The 25,165-nt window shown below is 38.9% G+C and overlaps 3 protein-coding genes across 5 annotated transcripts; 1 reads left to right on the forward strand and 2 right to left on the reverse strand.

Annotated features, from left to right (window-relative positions):
- Positions 1–5,009: 5,009 nt before the first annotated feature.
- Positions 5,010–12,841, reverse strand: lrrc69 (leucine rich repeat containing 69). Its single transcript, XM_026347085.1, has 9 exons — positions 12,630–12,841; positions 12,405–12,531; positions 12,223–12,295; positions 11,927–12,122; positions 11,516–11,587; positions 11,335–11,436; positions 11,024–11,203; positions 10,743–10,869; positions 5,010–6,077 (listed from the first exon to the last, which is right to left on the reverse strand). Exons 1-8 carry the CDS (start codon positions 12,801–12,803, stop codon positions 10,762–10,764), a joined length of 1,032 nt encoding a protein of 343 aa, XP_026202870.1. The 5' UTR covers positions 12,804–12,841; the 3' UTR covers positions 5,010–6,077; positions 10,743–10,761.
- Positions 12,842–13,920: 1,079 nt separating this feature from the next.
- On the reverse strand, positions 13,921–17,133 carry otud6b (OTU deubiquitinase 6B). 2 transcript variants are annotated; one of them, XM_026346721.1, is made up of 8 exons: positions 16,841–17,133; positions 16,227–16,375; positions 15,979–16,077; positions 15,493–15,693; positions 15,213–15,333; positions 15,003–15,064; positions 14,809–14,915; positions 13,921–14,379 (listed from the first exon to the last, which is right to left on the reverse strand). In XM_026346721.1, the coding sequence occupies exons 1-8, from the start codon at positions 16,914–16,916 to the stop codon at positions 14,295–14,297; spliced, it is 900 nt and encodes a 299-aa protein (XP_026202506.1). In that variant the 5' UTR covers positions 16,917–17,133; the 3' UTR covers positions 13,921–14,294. The 2 variants fall into 2 exon arrangements, with proteins under 2 accessions (XP_026202506.1, XP_026202507.1); XM_026346722.1 differs by having other exon boundaries at positions 16,227–16,400.
- Positions 17,134–18,310: 1,177 nt separating this feature from the next.
- On the forward strand, positions 18,311–24,749 carry LOC113154593 (ras-related protein Rab-5A). 2 transcript variants are annotated; one of them, XM_026348879.1, is made up of 6 exons: positions 18,311–18,483; positions 20,770–20,991; positions 21,208–21,359; positions 21,525–21,647; positions 21,850–21,943; positions 22,187–24,749. In XM_026348879.1, exons 2-6 carry the CDS (start codon positions 20,826–20,828, stop codon positions 22,300–22,302), a joined length of 651 nt encoding a protein of 216 aa, XP_026204664.1. In that variant the 5' UTR covers positions 18,311–18,483; positions 20,770–20,825; the 3' UTR covers positions 22,303–24,749. The 2 variants fall into 2 exon arrangements, with proteins under 2 accessions (XP_026204664.1, XP_026204665.1); XM_026348880.1 differs by having other exon boundaries at positions 20,773–20,991.
- Positions 24,750–25,165: the final 416 nt, after the last annotated feature.

Here is a 25,165-nt window from a genome sequence, read left to right on the forward strand (position 1 = left end):
TGTGTGTGTGTGTATTTGTGTGTTAGGGGCCTGTAGTCGCTTCTAGGAAGCAAAGGAACTTCACAGTGATAGTGGAAAAATTATTTGAACCCATGGAATTAATAACTTGATGTCTCTTGGGGTTGTTTCTTTACCTCATTGATGAGTGTTTGTTGTGCTCCTGGGGTCATTTTTTTGGGGGGGTCATTATTCTAAGGGTTCACATTCTATTTCTACTAGCACAATGAGCTTTTTGTGATTGTTCTCAATAAAGACATAAAAGATCAGATTATTTTCTCAGGGTTCACATACTTTTTCTTGCCACGGTAATTGTAGACATCTCAGACACTGCACATTAGATCAGATGCATTTTCACAGATTAAACTGCTAAGTTTTTGCTGTTAAAGTTTAGACTTTGTTTCTTTAATTCAATTTAGTTTATTGGTCTGTCTTTCTAGTTTTTAACGGATTAATTTATAGTTAATATTTTGAGGGGTAGGTTGGTTTAAACTGATGAGAAGCAGAAACCGCAGAGATTAACAATATAACAATAAACATGAAAACACTAAAATACATGGCGTTCAAAATAAAATTAAAAATCCATAAAAGTAATTTGTGTAATTTTTTACATAAGTTTGCCTTATTAGTTGTATTAACTAAAACTACATGACTGAGTTCTAAACATTTCTCTAGTGTGCTATTTTACTTGTTATGTTTGTTCTGGTTGTCATAAAAAAAGTTTTCATATTAATGTGTTGATGAAAGTTGAAGAAAGCACGACAGGGCCAATGGAATATTTATGGTGGCGCACTTCATGAGGTCGTCCCTGTGGACAATATAAAATGAATTTATTCCAATGCTATGTATTAATAAAAACTTTAAAATGTTAAAGAAACACCACAGGCACATCAAGCCATCATCTTGATTAAAAGCTATTTATTGGTGAGTGGTTTGTTTGTGAAATCAATTTTTTATTCTAAATGTCACATTCCTCTGAGTTTGCAATGCAGATTGGCTGAGATATTTACTTGAAATATACATGGGACTTCTTCGTTGTCCCATGGCACACAAATTTGATTGGTGCGAGAGGGGGGAAGATGGATGAGGACTGCGTGAGGTCGGTTGTCAGGGGACCATGGGAGGTTTCAACGTTGTTCTATATCTGTGTGAAATAGGAAATGATCGAAAATGGCAGACCCCATATGGATTCGAATTCAGACACAACTAGCATACTAATAAACAAACCACACATAGACAGAGACACACACAGAATAAATAACACTGTTGTTGTTATGTCTATTTGATCATTACAGGATTTCACAAACCAACACTTAGTCCAAAATCATTATATAGAGCATAGTAACAATATTCAAGCCTACATTCCATGTAGTAAGTATGTATATAATTATGAAATGTCAACATCTCACTTACATCTCACGTACTGTTTATATTATGGTATGGAACAGAATAACAGGTCTCTAGAAGAGGCTTCTCTGTGTAGATAAATAACTTTAAGGACAAATTAAAATATAAATCTAGTGAATAATCACAGTTTGTTGCAGCTTGTTTAGAGTCACTGGCAAAATAAACCCTAACAGGGTTATGTTATAGTGACAAAATATTTTAGATAGACTTTTGTTGTCTTGTGTGATGAAAATTTTCAGGACTAAAAGTAGACAGATTTTTATTCTAGTGGCACATTTTTAGAGGCTGAGTCTGACATAATGTAACTAAGGAGGCAAATTAGAGTCACGCAGTTTCTCTTCTGTATGGGAACTGCAGAACGTTTCTGTTATTAGCAACCAAAGACCACAGACATGCAGTATCTAATGTCCTAAAATAGGAAAGTTAATATGAGCCTAATCTGTCTGGCTTCCCCAGCTGCTCACTTACTCTCTGTACCACTCATGCAGCTATACTGTAAATTGCTAAACTTTGTTAGCCTGCACTTCAACTTCCTTTAGACTTACAAAATATCCCTGCCAAGTTTCATCATCATTTGAGATAACATTAATTTGCAACTTTAACTTTACTCCAAATGGTAAAATCCAGACAATGACAGATAGAATCCACTGAATCTTGGAGAGAGAGGGTCTTAACAGAAAGTTGGGATTCTATCAGTGTTGGGCTATAGGTCATTTACAGTAGCGTCTCTTAGACCATCATCAAACTATTTTCTCGGACATCTTGGATTCTCATTTCATTGCTGCTCATCTTTCTCACCATTCTCTCCTGCACCGTCTTGTATTTATCATTTCATCTGTTTGTTTTGATTGATTCACTTTTTCTATCACTCTTTGTCAAACTGTTAAATCTCACAGTTATCAATCCATCCTCTACTATTCTAACATATTAGACCCATCTACCCTTCATCACTTCATTGATGTCTCTATGTCTGTCTCTGTCTCACAGTTTCGCTCCCAGATCTACAACAAATGTTTGACCAAGCTGTTCCACACTGTATTATTCAGTGCTGTGTGTGAGCCGGCGTCATCAGACATGTATGCCTCACATGATGCATTGGCACTGTTTAATTATAGAGATGCTGAATAAATATTTACACATGGCCGATCCGTCTTCTCTCAGCCTGGCCCACAAGTGCAATTTTCAGTTTTTTGCGTCATTTAAAGCTGAATAAATACCTTCCCGGCTGGATATTCTATGTTACACATACAGTATTAGAACCTGCTACATTATACAGTATTTTAGGTCCTAGATGTTGTGTTAATCCTCGCAGCTGTTATTATGAGATGGACTTCGTTCTGAGTTTAAGCATGTTCTCAAGACTGTATTGAAGTGTAAAAATAATGCAGTGGTAGTCTAATTGTATTCTATTGTATTCTAACTATTCCAATCCAACTTCAAAAGCTGTCATATTAGATCTAGTGCAGATTCTGTTTTAATCTGAACTGAGCTGAACTAAACTTCATTACTACAATGCCCATAGAGTTATGTTGTTAGTGAGATAAAAGCTATTTGTTGTGTAGTAAGTATATGTTCTAGACTGCTGATCAATATGGTGATTACAGGCAAGAGCTATAATGTGGCCACATCCAAAATATATTTATTATTACTATTTATTCCCAATTCAAACAGACAAATAAGTATTGCATCAATTTAGGGTGGGGAATGATGAACAATATTAAATCTGACCTAATTCCAGCCAAAGGGAATTAGCTCCTGAACCAAGCCAAACCCAAAGAGTCAGGCTAATCGGATCTGGGCTGAGATTCAAAGCTCAAGATTAACAACCCCTGGATCCAAAGGAGTCTATTATCAGCGTGGGCGACTGTGTGAAAAAAAAAAAAAAAAGAAGCTGCAAGGCTAGTTAAGATAAACTACCAGTTCGTATATACTGGGTCTTTACAGACAGTATGTTTAAAGAAGTTTCATACTGTGTTTAACATGACTTGTGGCTAGTGAGTGGATAACTCTTACACCAGTGACTTTTTACAAGCAGATGGGTGAGTGTATGCGGTAAAGATAATAATATAACAACTTGAAGAAAATACATTTTTCATATAAATCTTGGTACTGCAAAGCTAAAAAAAAACTCAACCTATATTAGATCCTGCTTCACACCATATGTGATGGTTAGACCTCCATTGTTAACTGATTTATGTTTTAATAAAATTGTCATTTCTTTTTTGGTAGTGACTGTGGAGTGACGTTTATAAGCATGTGAGCTCTGAGGTAGAATATATTGTATTTTCCTGTGTGCATGGGTTCTACCTCAGTGACTGGAAGTCAGGTACAGTAAAAACATATTAAGCATTTCACTACAAAACTCACTGGAGGGCTGCGGTGTTTCCAAATGCTCTCCTTTTTACTGCACACAAGTGGCCCTGCATATGTGTGTGTGTGTGTGTGTGTGTACACTGCGTATATCAAGTCCGCTTGGAAGTAGCTGTGTGTGTTCCTGTGTGTGCTGCTGTACTAGCCTGCCTGCTGGTGCTCCACAGCCATCTGGTATCTGGTCAGTCTAGCAAGCCTCTGGAGGGCACCTGGCCAGCAGCTTGCTCACCTGGCTCTGCTAGCCCCTGCCAACCACCACACCTGGCACAGCCAGCACACAGAGAAAGGGAACAGATTGCACAGTGCAGTCAAAAACTGTCCTGTATGGAAGGATGACATAATGCACTGATACAGGGCAGATTTATTGTTCAGTCTATAATGTCACACACACACACACATACATATATATATATATATATGCATTTTTAGTGTACTATGAAAAATTTTTTTCATGCTTTGTTATGAAAAGAGATGTTCGACATACTCACATACAGTAAGATTCCATAATCAGTCATTTAAACTTCGACTGCATCTGTCCCAATGGTTTGTGCCAGTCTGTGCCAGCCCATTCATTTAGCATATGATGGCACTTCCTTCCTGCAGGTTGTGGTTGTCCTCTGCTATCAATTACACTCTCCTCTCCCTGCAAGAAAGATGCTCTTTGTCCCCTGTCACACACACAAACACAAACGCATGCACAAGCCGTGGACGCAGAGGGACAGACACCTGCAGAGTGTTTGTCACCTCTTCTGTTGGCATCTGCGACCGCGAGGCATTGTGGGAGAGACGGCCATCTGTTGTCGGCAAGGCTGGATTGGAAGGGGGCAAGCGGGTGCAATGCATCATGCTGCTCTTTTCTGTTGGTCTGAGCTGTGTGAAGTGTGCTGTTATTTTGTTTGTGCTGCTTTCACTGCTATTGGTGTTACTCAGCTAAAATAATCTAAATAATATAGCAACAGGAAAAAAGTTTTGCATTAACGAACAAATGGAATAGAGTAGTTGTTAGCGCAATGTTTAAAGTAATTGTAGCTTCTTTTGAAAGCAGGAAATTCAAACTGAGTTCTCTCCTAATTATCTTGGAAATGTTTACCCCTCTTCTCAGTGTTTGATTGGCATGACAGTGGCTCCAAGTTTCTTCAATTATCCTGGCAAGGTTACGACTGCTGACTCCTGATTCACAGCAGGTCCTTGTCATTCCAAACACAGAAGTAATAAACTTTTTTCTCAGCCTACATTAGTGTAACCTGTGTTAAATCTTCTGATATTGTGGGAAATAAAATTTTGCTTTGTTTCTTTGTTTCATTTGTGGTCTCCAGCGGGTGAATCCTACTGACCGTGGTGAACACCTAACTCTTCCTCTACTGTTACATCATCATTGTGTCAAAATTTCAAGGGTTTATTTTCAAATACATGCAAAAGTGAAGCTGTACTTGTAATACTAATAGGACAATGCAAAATAAATTGGTGAACATGCTTATGTGTCATCTGTTAAACAGGTCATTCTTGCTGACAGCCATACATACAAATACATTACAAACACATCTTCACAACACTCAGATATGTATACATGCAGAGCACGTGTCCATATTGTTGTGCTGAGTAAACTCATGCTTGTCATGTTGCTTTATAAAACCAGTCGTGCTGTAAATGGCAAACATTGGCTAGTTAGTTAGAAAGAACTTGCTTGTTTATAGTGTGACAGCATTCAACATGACAGACTAAAACATATAGAACTGTACATTGTATCTTACATAAGAACAAAGAAAAATATGCAGTTGATATAGACACAAAATGTAATTCTCAGTTTTGTCTCTGCTGCTTTGCCAATTGTGTGATGTTGGAGACAATATTTGCTTTGCAAGATATGAAGCAATAATAAACCTGGAAGTTTAGAGAATGTGTTTTTATCTAGAGAAATTACTGAAGAATGGATGAGAGATAAGAGCAGCTTTGGAAAAAAAATTTAGCCAAGAAAGAGTCAGATTGAGATAACAGAGACATTAACCCACATATTCCTGAAGGACATTCGTGTGCGTAGGACGTTCATTTGGCTGGTTGCTTGCGTTGTGGGTCTGCTCATCCAGTCGGCCTGCACATCACAGACAGATGTTCAGCCAGCCAAGCCTGCAGTGCCACAGGCACTGTGTGTTCTAGAAAAACCCGGAGACCAGATGCTGCTACCTGGTGTCCCACGCGCCTGCTGCACCGGCATACTGAGCATGCTCCAATAGCCATCACATGACCTCAAACTGCGATTTCAGACTGTGTGCCGTCAATCATAATGATGATAGAGTAGAGTGGAGCTGGAAGTGAAAGATTTCATAGGGTCGACTCAGCAGGTTTGCCACTGTGTCCATGACAGGCTGAATTCATATGTCAGATTGTTTTGAATAATTAATCAAATCAGTATATAGCTATAGGAAAGTGTGAAATACTCATACGCATGTGAATAAGGGGATATGTATTTGCTAATTAAGGTCAACTACTGTTAGAAATAATATCAAAACATAGCTAAACAGAAAGGAATATTGCATATTAAAGCACTATTATGGGAAAATGGGAGCATCAAAACACACAAAAACCACATGGTATCCTGCTAAGTGAACCATCTGAGGTGACATCAAAAGATATAGCATCTACATCTCTTTCAGACTCATTTTCCCTCCAGTTTTGTTCCCTAAATAAGTACTCACTCTCTTCCAAACAAACAGAAACACAGATCCTTCATCCCTCTCCTCAGTTTCTGTTATTACCAAACCCTAGAAAACTTTTGAAAAGATTCAAAGACATTCAAGATTAAAGATTTATTTGTTCTTTTGAAGTTCCAGCACTGTTTTTGCCTTATTTCTTCGACAAATGCAGCATGGTAATGGTGTTTTCACATTGTGGTTGTTGCTGACCTAGAACTGCCAGAGAGAGGTTGCTGGCCTGATAGCTCGGCTCTTGTCTCAGAACTCCTCCTAATGAGGAATGGCTCAGTAATGGCATCACTTCTCTGTATCCTCAAAGGATAGACAGCTCACTTGCTTGTATTCAGACTGTGATTTTTCTATTATATTGTGATGTGGAAAAACAGAAAAGATTAAGAGGAAGCAGCGTTATTACACCGTCACATTTGAGTGGCTTTGTTTTGTAGCATCTTTTTATAGTCTAATGCACTACAAGTCTAGCTTGTCTTGATTTTTTTTTTTTTTTTTTTTTTTTTTTTTTGCCTTCTAATCTATATCAAGGAATCTCTTTTGTTGAATTTGATGAAGAGAAAGCACAGTTATTGTCTTGTACATCAGGTGTCTTTGTCATCCCTGTTTCTATTGATATGCATCAATGGGTGCAAGGAAAATGTTCACCTTTTCACATATCTGGCTGCACTTATTAGCTTTAATAGGAACACAATGCACTGATCTGATGCTTAGATTTCAATTACGCTTTGAATTCCAATAACAGCTCATTGTTCTTGACTTTATTAGCTGCTCTATCTCTTAGATTCATCAGGCATATCTTAGTGCTCTGTACATCAGTGCATCTCTCTTCACATCTGCTAATACACCAGCAGAGAATCATACTGCCCCCTAGTGTCCACGTTCATTAGAAACCCAACAGAATTGATTGTGCAGCCATCAAGCATACAATACCCTGGTACTCTGCCAATGGCTCGATACCAAGATCTGTCATGGGCAGCCATGCACGAACAATAGATTCTACTGATTGGAGTGGTGCACACTCCTGGCTATGACACTGGCCTACCGCTCATTATCGAATGGCTGTTTTTCTCTCTCTCCAGTCACAAGGCCCCTAATTCAGCAATCAATGCTACTCATTTTAATAGCACCTCTGCTGTAGTCCCAAGGAGAGAAGAGGAGAAATCAGGGTAAGGCAGTGTCAAATCATTGTTCTGAGGTGATGACTGCAATCATGGCACGGATAGATCTAAACACGCTACAGTGATGTAGCACAGATATCATGCTGAACAGTGTTTGTTACTGAAACCAGTTGCAGGCACTTATTTAGGCATGCTATAAAGCTTAAAGGTGTGGATTCAAATATTACCACAGATGATGCAAATTATGTAGTTTTCTTTAACATAAAATCCACAGACCTATATTCTGTTCAGCCAACATTTTACTTGGCTTTTCTTGCCCTAAGATAAATTGCAAGCCCAAGCAGCCACAGGCTCCTCTAAACACATCCCAAGTAAATGCTCCAAATGGCAAGACAAGCTAAATACATCCTAACAAACGATACAAGACTCAAGAAAGCGCTTTAACAAAGGATGTATGTAATGAACCCAACATGACTTCTTCCCAATACATCATCCTGAGTGAATTTGCCAACATCTCTCTCTTTACCTCCACGCATGGCAAATGAGAATTTATGCACCCGCTACTTTATCATTCTTTACTTTATTCGCCCCCATGAGGTAGCCATGCCATGCGAGACAGAAATTTTACACCAAAGGCAATATCCCCTCACAATAATTATATCAGAGCAAGAGAATGGCTCATTAACATATGCTAGGCATGTCAGGAATTTACAAGCGCCTTTTGTAGATGCCTCTCCCATCCGTATGGTGTCTCCTTTGAGGATGCAACCTCCTCATTTCCATAGATGCCAATCAGGCTGCGCATGGCTTTTAGAAACATTCTGTACAAAAACACCAGGCTCTCTGAATATAGCAATAATAAGGGACAGCTCAGTGATATGGAATAAAGTGTCTGCACACATGTGGGGGTGCGACTATGTGCTTTCTGAGATGACATGATGAAAACAAAGCAATGGGGGCAAAATTATCTTGATGATATGCCATCAGTGCAAAGTAGGTGGAGGGGTTGTGTTTGCTTTTCTGTAGTGTGTTAAAGAGGCATGTCTGTACGTCTGAATACACACAGAAAGCTTGACAACAGACACCAGACTGACTAACAAAAACATCCTGAGGCCAGTGAGCTAGTGGCACTGCTGCTGCTGGTTCACTGCTTCAGGACCCAACATCTGTAGCCTGCAAGAAGGAATCGCACTGCTGGCCTTTCACCCATTAGTATGGTGCCAGCAGAATGAAATGACCTACTTATCAATCATGTTCATATAAACCCCTTAAGAACCAATTCTGAATTTTCACTGTAAGATTATTATGTAAATCTAGCAAATATTAAGTGAAGCCATGTGCTGTATTTATGGTAAACCTTATTCCGGAACAAAACGGGTGTCTGTGTAAGCTTAGTAATGGTAATTAAGTCTTTTTAATAGTTTGAATCTCGAATTGTGAGCATAAAGATATCTTCCACTCCTGGAGGCTGGAGATATAAAGTCTGAAGTGATATAATCATGAAAAATTTCCCTGTGAAGTGCTGTGCATTTGTAGTAACTACAAATAGTAGTGAACTTAATGGGCAAATCATGGCATCCAGTGTGGCTATTCAGACACAATATATTGCATACCCACTCTGCTGGACCTGCTGATAAAAAATGTTCATACATGTTGCTCATGTGACTAACTTAAATCAATATTATAGAGGGCAAGTGTATAAAGTTCAGATTGTGCTGTGCCCAAGTGGCCCTGTCTGTTTGTCTGACATTCTGGTTTCGTTCAATTCAGGCAGATGAAGTCAAGACAGCTAATACTGGTTGACATCGCCAAATGCCCTTATAGTAACTGAAAGACTATTAAAGCTCACAGCAGAAGAATGTGTGCATGCAGGCAGATGACCAGCTTACTCTTCTGTGTTGTAAGTGTACTATGGTTTTCTAAATATTAGTTTATAAAAATGGCTAAGGTGAGTGAAAATGAAACAAATGAACATTTTTAAAAAGATATGTATCAACTGGCTTGGAGTAAAACGTGACCTAACAATGGCTAAACAGGAGTTTGACAGGAAACCTACAAAGGTCATTGGAGACAGACAGAAAAGCCATTTTGTGTTTGAATGAGTCCGGACCCAGCAAATGTCACTGCAATGACGGAAGACCCAGTGTCCATTTTCAACGCCGACCGCTCTCTCTATCGCTCTCTTTCTTTCTCATTCGTTGTCATTGCCTTTTCCCTTTAAGTGCACTTTCGCCCACACCACTTGGAAATTGATTGAAACAAAATGTCACAATTATGCCCTGTAGCTTGCCGCTTCAATTATTCATCAATTAGGGGCTAGGCTCCTTTTTTTCTCTCCTCTGAGCTGATTTTTCATTCATTTTGCTTGAGATGTATGGCTCCCCTGCTGTTAACCAGTCCAAAGTCATTAGTTTCTGGGTTTGCAATTAAACCTGATGCATTATGCATGAGGCTCCGACTCAGTAGACACACGCAGCAGCGGCCGCAGCAGCTAGCAAATGAGCTAGCAAGCTCTGGAGGCGTGGATGGGAAATTAATTTGCTAGAAATGAAGTTCTCTCTTTCTCCCCACTCTCTTTCTCTCTCCCTCTCTCTCTCTGTATCTAATCTCTTGTCTGGCAGGTTGGAACAGATGCCACTGGGTGAAGATGGAGATAGAGATTGGGAAGCCATTGAGTCTTAGTGCAGCTTCATCAGCACTGACAAGGGAACAGGATCCCACTAGATTTATCGTTCTTATATTACTAGAATACTGAGGTTCTAGGCCTTGTTGAACAAATCTGGTAAAATACTCTTGAGCAGAGTGACCAGTTATTTACCTGCTACCAAACAAACCAATAAAAAAAAAAGGTGAAGAAAATCTGGGTATTCCCACACGATGATTTTGAGTAAATCACATTACAGCAATGTGTGTCTGTGTTAAGCAATATAATAGGGTCCAAATAAATTAGTGTTCACTTGCTGCCACCTAGTGACCACAGAGTTAATGTCATGTATGAGATGTGAGAAAAAGTTCAAAATGTGACCTGAAAATTAACACATCTAACTGTTTGAAATGTGAGGTCTATTGTTAAATATGGTTAATAGAGCTGTGTCCACAGTTTCAGAACAAACATTAGTGGGCATGATGATAAAATTATAAATAGTACCTTTTTAATGACCTTATATTTATCTAGTCGCAACACCATAGTAGACTTGTCCCTTCCTATTGAAGCATGTGTATGAACAAAGAAGGGCACGCACTGGAATAGTCAATGAACGCCTCATTTTCATGTCCTGTAACACATATAAGCATGACAAAGAACATTCGGTTTTATGAGCCTCTACAGATCCTTTTATGTGAGCAATAATAGCCAAGTCATATGTAACCTCTTTCACACAATGCAATATCATAATGCAATCACAGGGAGTAAAAAAACTTTTGCCCAACCTTCCTCAGATTGACAAAATGCACACACTCCAGCCAGGTGGTGAGGAAAGGGCCCAGGCAGACTGCACAACAGCTGCCACTGGCCAACAGGGCAGACAGGCTTGGGTAGTGTGGAAGCATCCTGTGAACCAGAGAGGACCTGTTTCTGTCCTCACTCAAGACAAATCTGGCAACCAGTTCCTGTGAAACAAAGAGAATAATGTGGTAAAATGTACAACAAAACAACCATACTAAACAAACTGTACATACTGCATTGTGAAATACATTATATAGAGTATGATACAGATGATAAGTGCAGTTCTGACAGTTACCTTTAAAGTGAGAACCTCCACATTCTGCACTGATGACACTGGCTCACATCGCACAAATCTGTTGCCTTCACAGTAGAGCTCTTTCAGGGGCAGCAGATGAAACTAGAAATGGTAAATATTTCCATATTAATTAGATTTCTCTAAAATGTGGTAAATCCAAAATAAGACAATATCACTGTACCTCAATGGGGAACATAGACAACTTGTTCCCAGCCACATCCACAACCTGGAGTTTTGTCAGTGCCCTAATTCCCTGGGATAAATACAAGGATATTGTTTAGTTATCTACCCAACTGTACTGCGTTTAGCATGGCTACAAAAGTTGATATGAGCATTGCTTAATAATTTCAGGCTCTTTAATTTAAACACGAACAACAACCCTGTGTGCTTTGTATGTTTAAAAAAGAAGTGGCATAACTTGAAATAGTCAACCAATTTAGCGACTATATTAGCACTTCAAAATGTAATTAGTGTTCAAATTCAGCAGTACTGAGTACAAACTGAGAATAGCAATAACACATAATACATGAAAAACTAATAAAACTGCTGTTTAGTTAAGGTGAACCTTAGGATCCTCACATCACAGACCTACCTCTGGCAGACTGGTTAGCTTGTTTCTGGCTACATGGAGCTTGGTTAGGTCTTTACACTGGTACAACTGCTTAGGCAGAAAAGACAGCTGGTTGGAAGTCAGGTTTATCTCAGACAACTCAGTGAGAAGACCCAGCTCATCGGGGACTTCCTCCAGCTTATTGTCCAGCACGCTCAGGTGTCGAAGCTTCCTCAGACTGAAGGGGACACAGAAATGTGTTCTTTATAATTCCATCCATTTATCAGCCTCATAAGGTATGAAGACACGTCTTGGATACCATAGGGCCTTAAATGTACCTTTTAATCTCTGGCGGAAGTCTTTGAATTTGGTTGTGGTTCAGATTGAGCACAACGAGGTTTTGTAACCCATCTGTAAGATAAATGATCAGAATAGAGTTATGTTCTTTGGCATTGTATTAAAAAAATTAAATTAAAACACATTAAACAAGTTGTTAATGGTGAAGAATAGGAGGAACTACCTAACACTTCAGGGGGCACCAGTGTAATCTGGTTGCTGTACAGATACAGTTTCTTCAACGACTCCAGGTGGCCTAAAACAGCAGGAACCTCCTTCAAGGCATTATTTCCCAAATTCAGCTCTTCCAACTTGCAGGCGTTGCGAAAAATGAAAACGTAATTAAAAACGTGTCTAAAACGTTAAACGTGGTATTTCTGTGTGGCTTTGCGTGAGCTGGAGGACTCACTTGTTGGAGAGAGAGCAGCTCGACGGGCAGCGCGGTGATGCAGTTGTTGTTCAACAGGAGAACCGACAGGTTGCTTAATCTGCTAACACACTGAGGAACCTCGCGGACTTTCTTTGAACTTAAATTTAAAGACGTGGACCCGCCATATAGAGCTCTAACCACCGCCTCGGCCATTAGCGTTAGCGTTAGCGTTAGCTAAACCAAAAAGGGATGCGCGGTTACCATGGCGACGAGACGCTTTTTTATCCACGAGGCTGAAATTAGCTTCCGGTCGGCAGTTAAGGGGAAATTTAAGGGAATAGTAGATAGTATTATTCCCTTAAAGATTATTATTAAGGATATTATTAAATTCTTATTATTATTCTGTGTGTGGAAACCTAATAAAGGACCACTATTTAGGTCAGGTCTTGATCCAGAACCTGCCTGAAGTTGGACATATTCATCTTATTCTGCTGCAGTGTGGCTGAAGGGATTTAATATTAATAGTAAATTAATTGTTCTGTGGCATCTAAACATGCAATCAGCAACATGAAAGTCGTTAAACTCTCAGATTTGAATAAGTTCAATTAAAATAAAGAGCCATAATGTTTTTTAACATTTACATGTGATTATACACTGCACATAGAAGAGTTTTGTATTTCGGTCTCAGAAACATAAATTGGGAATTTAATTCAGCAATGTTTTGTGGGTCTATCTCAAGATAGATAGAAAATTGTATATAGGCTTGACGTCCAAGTGCGTTGATGAGGCAGTTCACTTATATATTAATCTAGACGAGCTTTGTGGTTTTATTGGAGCTGCCAGAGGTGTACACACTGAACTTAAAAGTAACTGTCTTGACGCCACAAATTCACTTCTGCGCCAAATTTAGTTTTCCCCCCATAGCACAGTAGTATTCAGTAAAATTCTAGGCATGATGCATGTAGTCCTCCAGTGTGTACAGTTTAGCAAAACCAGACAGATAAAAAAGTTTTACTGCATAGAAACGTGACCTGGCAAATTTCATTTGGACCTAGGGAGAAGTATTTGTGGATGAGATGTTGTCATGCTTTTGTAGAATAAATTAAAAATCTGAAAGGAGACAGACCGTATTGTACACGAGTAATTGTTAGCTTGTATTTATTTGAGATTTATGGACTCGTTCACCTTGCGATGACCACTCATGTGGAACACAATACCACTTCAAATACAATCAATATTGGCTAATCTGAAATACATACAATCGAGCAGTGAAACAAACCCAAATCATCAGTATCGTGTGTGTTTATGTAACATTAACGAGATTAACAGGTTCAACAACTTAGTTTATTCCGCGAACGCTGCTAAAGTTCAACAGCCACTCAGTTACTCTGCTGACATTTAGTTCAGTGACACACATGATCAACAGCGATTACATCCACTCCAGCTCAAGTGAATTTGCTTAAAAAGTATATGTCACACCACTGCTTCCCTAAATGGGCTGTAGAAGTGTCCCCTGGACGTCACTGGTTGTAACAAGTGTGTTCAGTGTAAGATCATTAACAGATTAATTTCCTTTCTATGCTATTCTTTATTAGCACAATCCACCCTTCAAATACAAGAGTACTTAGGGGGCATTGGTGAGTGGTGTTAACACTCTCTGCATTACCCAAATTGGTTTATGTCACTTCAATGCTGAGCTCACTTTCAGCTTTCCTCTGCATTAGCTGGGTCCTTTAGCTGCTCCACAGAGTTGTAGTGCTCTCCTAGTCCATAGGCATGATGCATATAGCTGTGAACAATACAGAAATATATTATATATATATTACAAACCTCTTACAAATTTTCACAAGTTAGATTAAAATAATTTAACATAGTTTATGCATAGATTAGAGTTATAAAAGTGTCTCTATGTACCACTGCTTTGTGTAGTAGCCATCATGTTATCAGTAACATTTACATGTGATTACATGCACATGCAGAATTGTCATATTATGGCCCTCAAGAACACGAACACATGGCAAATGTTTCTGCTGAGTACAAAAGCAAGTGGCATAGGTAAAATAATTATTTAAATTATTTTTTCATATCATTACAGACTATACTTATAGTAGGCAGAACCTGCAATACCTGCCTTGGTTGCTTGCTTGCTTTACATCCAAAAACATATTATAACACATTTTGCCATGTATTTAAATACAACATAATATATACAACATACACAAGGGTGATGGGTTCACCGTCATATTCTTCTCCAATTTTTATAGTTGGAGAATCAGCCTGGATCACTTCTATTGGCAAATTGAGAACTTGGGTCAAGGCTTTCAGCTGTTGGTTAAAAGACAAGAAAAATATTGTTATAAAGCAAAAACATTAATAACACACTGTATCTGTGACTAAACTTCAACAACTCACTTCCAGTTGCCCACCCCAAGCTGCTGTGTGCTCCACATCACTGCAGTATTTCTCAAACTCACCTGAAACCAACATAGCCACAAACAATTGTCTAAATACATATGTATATGTATATTCACATAACTACTTTTCAAAAACACGGTGTATTATAATACATTTAGATTTCTTTTACTATTTTTGGCCTACTATGCCAGACATTAACACTGTCACCTGTGGTGTACATGTCCCCAGTGTTCGGGTTGGTGAGGAAAGGCAGGAAGTCATCAGCATGATTTCTCATGTGGTCAGCAGTGCGAGACCGAAGTTCTTTCATACTCATGGATAACTCAGGCTAGGATAAAACAGAACAGAACATATACCCTCTGTATATACTGCAGTCATAGCACAACAGTAGCAACTCTACATAGGCGAGTAGCAAGGGGTGTAGATAACACACTTTTGCATACCACATTTTTGATAATGTAGTCAAACAACCCTGAATAATATGTACCTTTGATCGCTGTGCCAGCTGATCTTCGATGGCACGGTACATGCAGTGGCCATCAGAGGAAATCTCCTTGATTTGAAGCTGCTGCTGCGCGAGTTTCTGAGCTAGCTTCAAACCCTCCTGGTGCCTCACTCCCAGCAGGTTCTGCACCTCTGCTTCAGCTATCCTGGTCTCCCTTTCCTTCTCCTGGGCAGCTTTCTTGTCCTAAAGAATGATTGTTAGTAATTTGTACATGTATTTCATTAGTAATAAAGACAGCAAAACCCTTGAGATGCATTAAGCAATATATTAAAAATATACTGTTAAGTCCTGGCCCATAGCCACTCTGCTAAGGTGCTGATATTTGTATTTTAGTCAGAATTCTAGACTAGCATGAAGTGTGCTTCTTTCATTGTACACTAACTGTGTCAACAGATTACAGTTTACTGTTGTGGGCAAAAACAAGCAGCACTTGAAACTGCTCTATTTAACAAGGAACCTGTTTCTCACCCTTCTCTTCTGGGCCTTGGTTACTCGCGGCTGTTTGACTTCTTCTTGTTCTCCATCCTCTACCTTCAAGGTCTCAACTCTATTAATCATCTCTTCTACCTTGAAAAATTAAGTAACAAGTAATTTGATTATGTCTTATAACAAACAGTCTTCATGTGAGAATGTATAATGATGCAAATCTGTGGAAAATTCATACTGTGCAATGCACAACTATGCTATTTGTCAATCACTTGGATGTAAGCTCTTACTTTTGTGTCAGCCGTAGATTTCAGTTGTCTTAATTCCTCCTCGTGTTTCTGGTTGAGGTCTGCCTCCAACTTAGCAATCTCCTCTGTCAACTGCTTCCTCCTTTTCTTGTCATTTTTGGGGACTGCATTTTTCATGCTCTGGATTTTAGCTAAAATTAAGCACAAAAGCCCTGTCTGACAAAACAATAATTCAATAATATCAAGAATGCAATAGCGCAACACGCAGAATTAACAATGAATGAGCTATGATTACTTTTTATTCAAGAAACAGGTGTAGAACAGGGTTTAAATACAGTATATTACGACAACTAGAAGATTTGTTTTTCTTCTGGTGACACTCCAATGTGTGGGGGTCACATTTGGTATTTTCTTAATTATTAGAAAGTCACTGAGATTTATGAAGCAGCACTTTCCTCTCACCTGTAATTCTGTACCTACTTTGTTATTATAATATTGGGTCTTGTTTGCTCAGACTTGTCTGTTTATACTGCTGGTGCTTGTGGCTAAATTAGGAGCCAGTGATGAAACAATAAATGATAAGAAAGCCAACTTACAACAAATGTTGTGATTTGATCACATAGTTACGTCGAAGGAAAACAGATTAGGCTGGCTACCTTGCAGATCTTTCTTTTCCTTGCGGTGCTGCTTTGCAAGCAGCTCCTCTGGTGTCTCCACTGTGCCCTCCTCCATGACAGGATGCTGCTCCTCACTAGTTTATTCAATAGGAATCTTTCCGTGCTACATAAAACTAACAACTGTTAAATAAACTAACTGTTATTTTGTCCCAAAGTTATAAAATATGGCATATTACAGACGCGCGATTAAGGATATATATATATTCCACAATAAATAAAACGTGCTAATGTGGCCTTATGCGGAAGAGACATGAGAGCGACACGCTTTCTTCTTCTTTGCCTACACTCGAAAACTCATGTTGCTATTCCGCCACCTCCTGGTGTGTTTCTGTATTACACTGTCCTCTCATTGTAGTAATGTGTAATTTAAGTGTAACCTAGACTCCAGTCATAATAAGAAATGACATAATGATTTACTCGGCCCTTATCTGGGTTAACCTTCTAGGGCAAAAATTAGTTTGACACTATCAACAGTTTTGATAACAGCAGGAAAATAATCGGCTTTAGGCATGACCACTTTTCTATATTTCAACATTTTATACACTAAATTAGTCATTATTTAAAAATAGTTTCCAGATGCACTGATAATGAAATAGATTATAGGTTACAGCCTCCAGACGACCTTGCTCAAAGTTATTTGTGGTAATTACTTGACAGACAAAGAACAAGCTACAGGACAGAGGACGATGAAGTAAATATTCTACATTTTGCAAATTATGTGGAACCATGTAATGTGGAATTAACTTAAGGCTTTTGGGACAAAGGAGTGGGTGGAAGGATTACCCTTTTCTCTATGTTGTTTAAATCTTTGGTTCCTAACCTCAATTACATACACCCTAAGGGATAAAATTGGAAAATAACAAATAGCCTATTTAAATATGTTGTGTTAATTTTAGTTTTTCCTTATGTATATTTTCTCATGTAAAGAGTTAGCAGTGTATGGTATGGAGCCAGAGAAGGAAAATCACTCTTTGATTCAACTCTCGTCCACACCAAACGTATGTGAAACATGTGTAAAAGGGGTTAAATAGATTTCATTTTATTGAGTTTGCTGGGAAAAGGTGAGTCTGAACTGCTGATATAAACAGCAAATGCATGTTTATAATTAACAGCAGTGACACATTTAGCTATTTCTACATTTTGATATTGATTAACACAGTGTTCAGTTTTATTTCTTTCTTCTTTCTACTTTCTACTTTATACTAATGACACACAAGCAGGTGTATTGTTGTTATTCACGTTTACACATTTAAATTGAACTGTTATTAGACCGGTTATAATTCACATACAAAGCAGACTCATAAACTGTAGAAATTATGTGATAGGACGATGTTATTACATAAACTACTACAATTAAAACGTTTTTAGATTTTACAGGTGGTCAGTCTCCAGCGGGTTTCAGATGTTCGGACGTGCTGTGTGACGTGGCACGGGGGGCGGAAGAGCTTGTTTGTGTTTTGGTTCTAAGGGGAAGTTGCGAGAAGAAAGAAAGGAGGAGACGTGACGGGATTGTTGAATTTATTTTTTGGTTCCCCAACACCAATTCACCATAGTGTCCCGGGTTCCGTGTGTAAATACTACAGCGGCTGTATTTAAAGTTCAAACCATCGCCTGACTCTCAGGTAGCGTACTTGGCATGAATCGACAAGTTGTGGTTTCCAGCTGTCTGAGTGGCTAAAGCTAACGTTTTCCCAGTTGTCATCGCTGTCGTTAGCTGACTCCAGCTAATGTCGGCGATGTTTGATAGCCGAGAGAATGGAGACAAACAGAAACATGCTGCCACGTCTTGTCGAGTCAACCTGTTCTTCCTCTGTGTCGATGTGTGGCCGTTAGCAAGAGGCTAGTAATGTTAGTAACAAGCAGTGTAGCACGTCAGACTTTGTGCTAGCTAACAGCTAGCAAGATGGGTGGAATCAGTTCAGTGGGTGGAATGCTAACAGTGATAGCAAGCAAACGTTCGTGTTATTAAATATTAGAAAGCCTGGCTGCTCCAGGTGAAAAATGCACAGTTTAGCCACCCTGCAACCCGCTTTATATTAATAACGTCGTATTTCTTCAGTTTTATTTAGCAGAGGGTGTTGTCTCAGTGTGCTTTCATTAGAGTGGTTGGGAGGCTAACATCACTGGGCAGCTGGAAAGCTAACAGCAGGTAAGCTAACTAGCAAGACAACAAAAACAATTTGGAAAATGGCGTCTCCCTCTCAAATCAAAATAGATTAGTGGTCACCGCTACCATTAGCAGGTGTGTTTACAGTCAACTAACGACAGACTAATCCACATATTTGTGAGCATTGCAGTTCGGGCAGTGCGCAGCGTTTGTTGACAGTCCTGTCATGTGTCTTAAACGCAGTTGCTGCTTTCTCGCTGCAGTTTCTCATGCGTGTTTGTTTTCTTCCTGGTCAAAACCTCTCGACAAATATTCAGCATATTGTTAATGGAACGACCTCATATTCATGTGCAGGGTGTAAAAAATGTCCCCTCCCTCTTACCAATGTGCTTTGTGTTTTAAGAAATTGATATGCAAGGTGCATTCATGTTTTTGAGTAAGCTTATTTACTAGTTCTTCATTCATTGAGTAAAGTGGTTTACACTGATGTGAACTATCTACATGCACTTGTTGTAATTGTAATGGGAGTTTGTCTCATTTATTGGCTTTTTAAACTAAAACCACCATGGTATTCTCTTAGTATGAGAGCTAAAGATTAAAAATAGATGTTTGGTTTAAGTAGATTTATGAATAACTCATGCAACTTCACAACAGCAGTTGTGATGTCAACACTTGAGAGACTGACCACACGTTCCCTGTGGCCAGTCTTGTAGCCTTGTTTCACATATAAATATAACTGTATAGAGTCAATAGTTTTGCAGTTAAGCATATATAATGTGTGTATGTGTATATTCTACTGCAGTTTTATTCTCCAGGTATTTAACACAGTGGCCTTCAAGCGTGTCAGAAAGTCAGCAGAAATGTAACATGTGCCACAAATGTTTTTGTAGTTTTTGTGCTTGATTGCATTGGAAAGCATATGTAAGGTATATGGATTTAATCTGTAGATTTAACATCTGTATCCTGGATAAGGAAGTTTGGTGGGAGGTGGATAGTGAAAAATATTTTAGTCATGTTTGTGGTAAGCTATAAGAAATCATGCACAAGAAGAATTCTCCCTGCAAAATCAGCAATAGACTCGTCATCTCTTGTAAACCAATTAGTCAGCAGTTCATTCTTAAATAAGTTAGTAAGCAATCTATGGTATGTATTCATTCAGAGGTTCTCCTGTTATCACATGGTCGAGTAATGTGAGTGGGTGAAACTCACCAAATTCGCTGTAAAAAATATTCTGACACTGTTATGGTCCTTGACAAGGCTTTCGCTTTGCTTGTTGTTACTTCATGGTTGCGGTTGCAGTCTTTGTCTATGATATATTATAAGGGCCTGTTGGTAGTATATGTCTACTTGCCTTTAAATTGTTACATTTAAATAAAGACATGCCAAATGACTGTAGGTAAACAGAAACATAAAAGGTGTGATGCTACTTACACTCTCAACTTCAAATTGACATGTGGAAATGCATCACTTTTAATCTACTTATTATCAACATATTTAACTGTGTAGATATGTCACAAAATTGAATTACTGTCAGTCACTTTTATGAACAGGATAGTATGTTATATTGGAAGTTGGAATGATTTTGTTCTATTTTGAACTATGTAGACTACCTTAATAAACAAAACAAAGGGAAAACAGAAAAAAACATATTTAAGTAAATGTTGTGCAACAGTTATGCAACAAAACATCTGTGGTACGCTTTTTCTCAGTGTTGGAGAATTTCTTTATGCTTATTCTGATCTGGGATGTGTGATACATTTTTAATATTCTGTGTCTCACAGTAATATTTTGTCTCTTACAGCAGAAGTCCTGATAGTGAGGTTTGGCACACATCACACCGGGGGATCTCACTAGGTCATGGCCAATAGAGGAGGTGCTACAAGACCCAATGGTCCCAATGCAGGAAACAAGATCTGTCAGTTTAAGTTGGTGCTATTGGGGGAGTCAGCTGTTGGGAAATCCAGCTTAGTGCTCCGCTTTGTCAAAGGCCAGTTTCATGAATTCCAGGAGAGCACAATAGGAGGTGAGCCTCATATCAATTGATTCTATTTCTCACAAGATGGACCAACCATTATAAATTGGAGTTGAATTACAAAATCATAAACAAATCTCAAATCAAACACAAATCTTTTCCACTTTTACTTACTACTTTTTTTATACCAACTTACTGTTACTTATCTGCTGTATTTACATGATAACAAACTACTGACACAACCTTCACCTTATCATGTCCCTTCAGCGGCCTTCCTTACCCAGACAGTCTGTCTAGATGACACAACAGTGAAGTTTGAAATCTGGGACACTGCAGGTCAGGAGCGTTACCACAGTTTGGCACCTATGTATTACAGAGGAGCACAGGCTGCCATTGTGGTCTACGACATCACAAATGAGGCACGTTTATCTACCCCCAAATTCTTTGTGCAATTTCAAACATTATGATATTAGCCATGTCAGGTGCAGCCCTAGTATTTGTCCAACAAGTTAAAGCAGTGCTACTGTAATGGCTGCGGATGGCATAAAGGTAATGACAAATGACACAGTTTCTTCTATTTGCAGGAGTCCTTTGCACGGGCAAAGAACTGGGTGAAGGAACTCCAAAGACAAGCTAGCCCAAATATAGTCATTGCGCTTTCAGGCAACAAAGCTGACTTGGCCAACAAAAGAGCTGTCGACTTCCAGGTCAGATCAAACAACAACTCCTGGGAATATGCATGTCTTACTCTAAATATCTCTGGGCTTGTTTAATGTGGTTACATCCAAGACAAACATTACAGATGATTAGTCCTTTAATGTCTACTGCAGAGACTTTTAACTTCTTATTGTGTTTTTCTTACGACTGATGTGAGGATGAAAACTCAGGGTTATTATCTTATGTTGACAGGATGCCCAGTCCTATGCAGATGACAACAGCTTACTTTTCATGGAGACGTCGGCCAAGACGTCTATGAATGTGAATGAGATATTCATGGCTATCGGTAAGGAAATCTTGACACTTTGTTTCTAGATGTTGACTTTGGATTTATAGAGTGGTAAACAGAGTAAACTCAGTTAATGTTACTGATGTTGTGTAAAAGGTTTATCCTGTTTAGCTGGATCAGTCTGAGGTCAGACAGGGTATTGTTTTGCTTTGTTTTTCATTTGTATCTCATGTTCACTGCAAATAAGAAGTTGCAGATTTTTTTTGCTGTTGTTTAGTTTGGTTTCATTTTGCCTTTCAGCAAAGAGATTGCCGAAGAGTGAGCCTCAGGCTGCAGGAGCCAACACTGGGAGGAACCGGGGAGTGGACCTGACAGAAGCTGCTCAGCCGGCCAAGGCTCCATGCTGCAGTAACTAACATGAAGAACACCTTCCGTCTAACCAACCCGTATAGCAGTAACTAATGTGGCCGATGACCCAAATGCAACTGCAGTTCTAATGTAATGTGTTGTACTAGTATCTCCAGTTCTCTGATCTGCAAAACAACATGTCCTCTGCCCCCGTTCTTTTTGCAGTCGCAAAGTCAATGCCACTACACTGGCTCTGCCTTTTTTCCCCATTATCATGGTTCTGCTGTTACCTGGTGAAGCCTCCTTATTTCTTACTTTCTGCCATCCAGTTTGTCATATCTATCAATTATTATTGATAGATTAATGATGGCAGATCTTAGAGACATTAGTGCACCCTGCCTTCCATCATCAGATTTGAGTTTCATTTAGAGGAAGTGGTCACTTCCCTTTTCTGGGAAGACTTTACTACTGCATTGCTAACAACAGTCTTCAGGTTTGTTCATTTGCTTTGATAATTTTGTTAATTTTGGTTAAGTTTGTCAGACTTACGGATGCACATACCTGTATACTTACATGGCCAAGAATAGAAAAACAACAAGTGTTTTAGGAATGCAGAAACAAGTGTCGGTTAGAGAAGAGAGGTGTATTCTTGTGAGTTTGACACAGAGGAAAGGTGGGGGGTAGATAGAGAAGAAGAGGAACTATAAGCTTCATGACTCGCTTGTTATTGGGACCTTTTTTATCTGAAAGTCTAAAAGCATTTGTGAACTGTAGTCCTTTTAGATTCTCTCTCTTTCATTCCCTCCATCTGTTCACTGTTATCAGTGCCCTTTCCCCCACTAATCCTAAAGTAGCACTAGTGTAAATTTTCCTCTACCACCCTAAGGCTCCATTCTGGGGTCATGCCTGCTTCTAGCTGTCCCTAGTGGCATTGTGCAATGTTTCACAGTATTTACTCTGTGACTTGAGTGTCTTCAACGACCAATGCAGCACAGCAAACCCCCCTGCTCAACCCACCTTTCTCTACAACATGGTTCAGGGGCCTCTAAGGTGTCTCTGTCTCACCATCCCTGTATGCATTGTCCTTCCGAAGTCTTCTGTAATTCACCCTTTTTTGGTTATGCTGGGGTCTTTTGGGTTTCTGCCTTTGGTGGATTTAGTTTATGCAGATTATCTTTTCCATTGTGTTACTGTTGCTGGATCACTGCCGGGCTTGCTCCTGGTAAAAAGCAACAGTTGATGGTAGTGAGTGGGAAGTAGCAATATGTAAGTCCACGTCATAACCACCTTTAAATCATAATTGTCATCTCTTGATTTGGAAGTGCTTTAGACACGGTTGTTGTGTCAGTGTGTACAAACTGGGCCTGGGTTGGCTGGCTGGTTGGCTGCTGACAGATTTCAACCATAAGCTCACTCACACGTGCCCATTTATCTGTCTGTATGTTAACACATATTTGCACATGAACACAAACACATTACATTGTCTTCTTCCCTCAAAACTCTGTCAGACCTTAACATTGTACATAAGCACACTCAGTCTGTTACACCACTCCCTCACCTATGTTGAGCACACACCTGTGTTATTTTCTTGTCCCCCGCCCTCACTGTACATTGTTACACACACACACACACACACGGACACATTTACACATGCACGCATATATTCAACGAGTACATCTGGTCAATAACTCTTTCTACAGGTCTGTCTTACTCATGCCTTGCACTAATGATGCTCATGAATATATCTTGTCATAATTACAACCAGTGTGATATAAATATATATAAATATAAATATATAAATAATATACTGTAAATAGCGTGTTGCAGTGTAGTCTACCTTTTTTCAATTTACCAGTGACAGGACTAATGCTTGCTAGGGAGTTGTCTAGAAAATCATTGAAAAACTGTACAGTTAGCAGGAAAAAAAAAGCAGCTACCGTCTGGGTTCGGAGTTTTGTTGCTGTTCTTTTTTTCACACAAATGGTTAAATTATAATCAGTGGTGGTCTTTATAAATGTATGTAGTGTTATTAACAAAAAATGAAATTGCATTTATTTAGCCGTCTGTCTTGTACCTTTTTTCTCAAAAGAAAAAAATAATATCCAAACATTCTGGTTTCTGTTTTTTAACATCATCTTTCTTTCGGTATGGTTATTTTTTTCAGTAGTATCAGTCTACAATGCATCATCCAGTACTCTTCCTGTTGGTAGAGCTGAATTTCCAGAGACATTGGTTGTAGAAGCTCCAGAGGAGTCAGACACAATGAAAACAGTTAAATTAACCAACTGTCTGCACCTTCATAACATGTTAGTATCATATTGTAGGAGCTGTGTGACAACTATCAGCTGGCACAATGGTGATCCACAAATAAATTACTTAACACAAATAGGAATGGTAATTGTATTGTTTGTTTTTGTTTTGTTTTTGCCGTGAACACTTAATTACAGCCGAAAACATATAAATGCAAGCATTTTACAGTACTGTTATGTAATGACCAAATAAATAATGAAATAAATTTGATCATTTATTATTGTAACCACACTGTGTATATGTGTGTGTGTGTGTGTGTGTGTGTGTGTGTGTGTACATGGATTTGGTGACATTTTCTCAAGGACTTTCCACAGTTTAACAATCAAGTTTCTCTAGATTACTTTTGTCCTCATGACACAGATAAAAGGAAAAAGCTTTTTAGATTCATCGCTTCTGACCTCTAACCTGGAGCAATATTAGTTTGAACGTGATGGATGTGTGTGTGCTTTCTTTTCTAGGTTTCCACTATTTTTTCTGTTGTATAGAAATGTTTGATCAAAGTGTGCCTACATCTTACATGTTATTTTATGACATTCATTTTAATGGAGCCTGCAACATTTTGGTTATTGGTACTAACTCCATTAATTCCTTTTTGTTACGTGAAACAGCCACGATTCCTCA

The sequence above is a fragment of the Anabas testudineus genome, chromosome 11 (assembly GCF_900324465.2).
Source record: "Anabas testudineus chromosome 11, fAnaTes1.2, whole genome shotgun sequence".
NCBI lineage: Eukaryota > Metazoa > Chordata > Actinopteri > Anabantiformes > Anabantidae > Anabas > Anabas testudineus.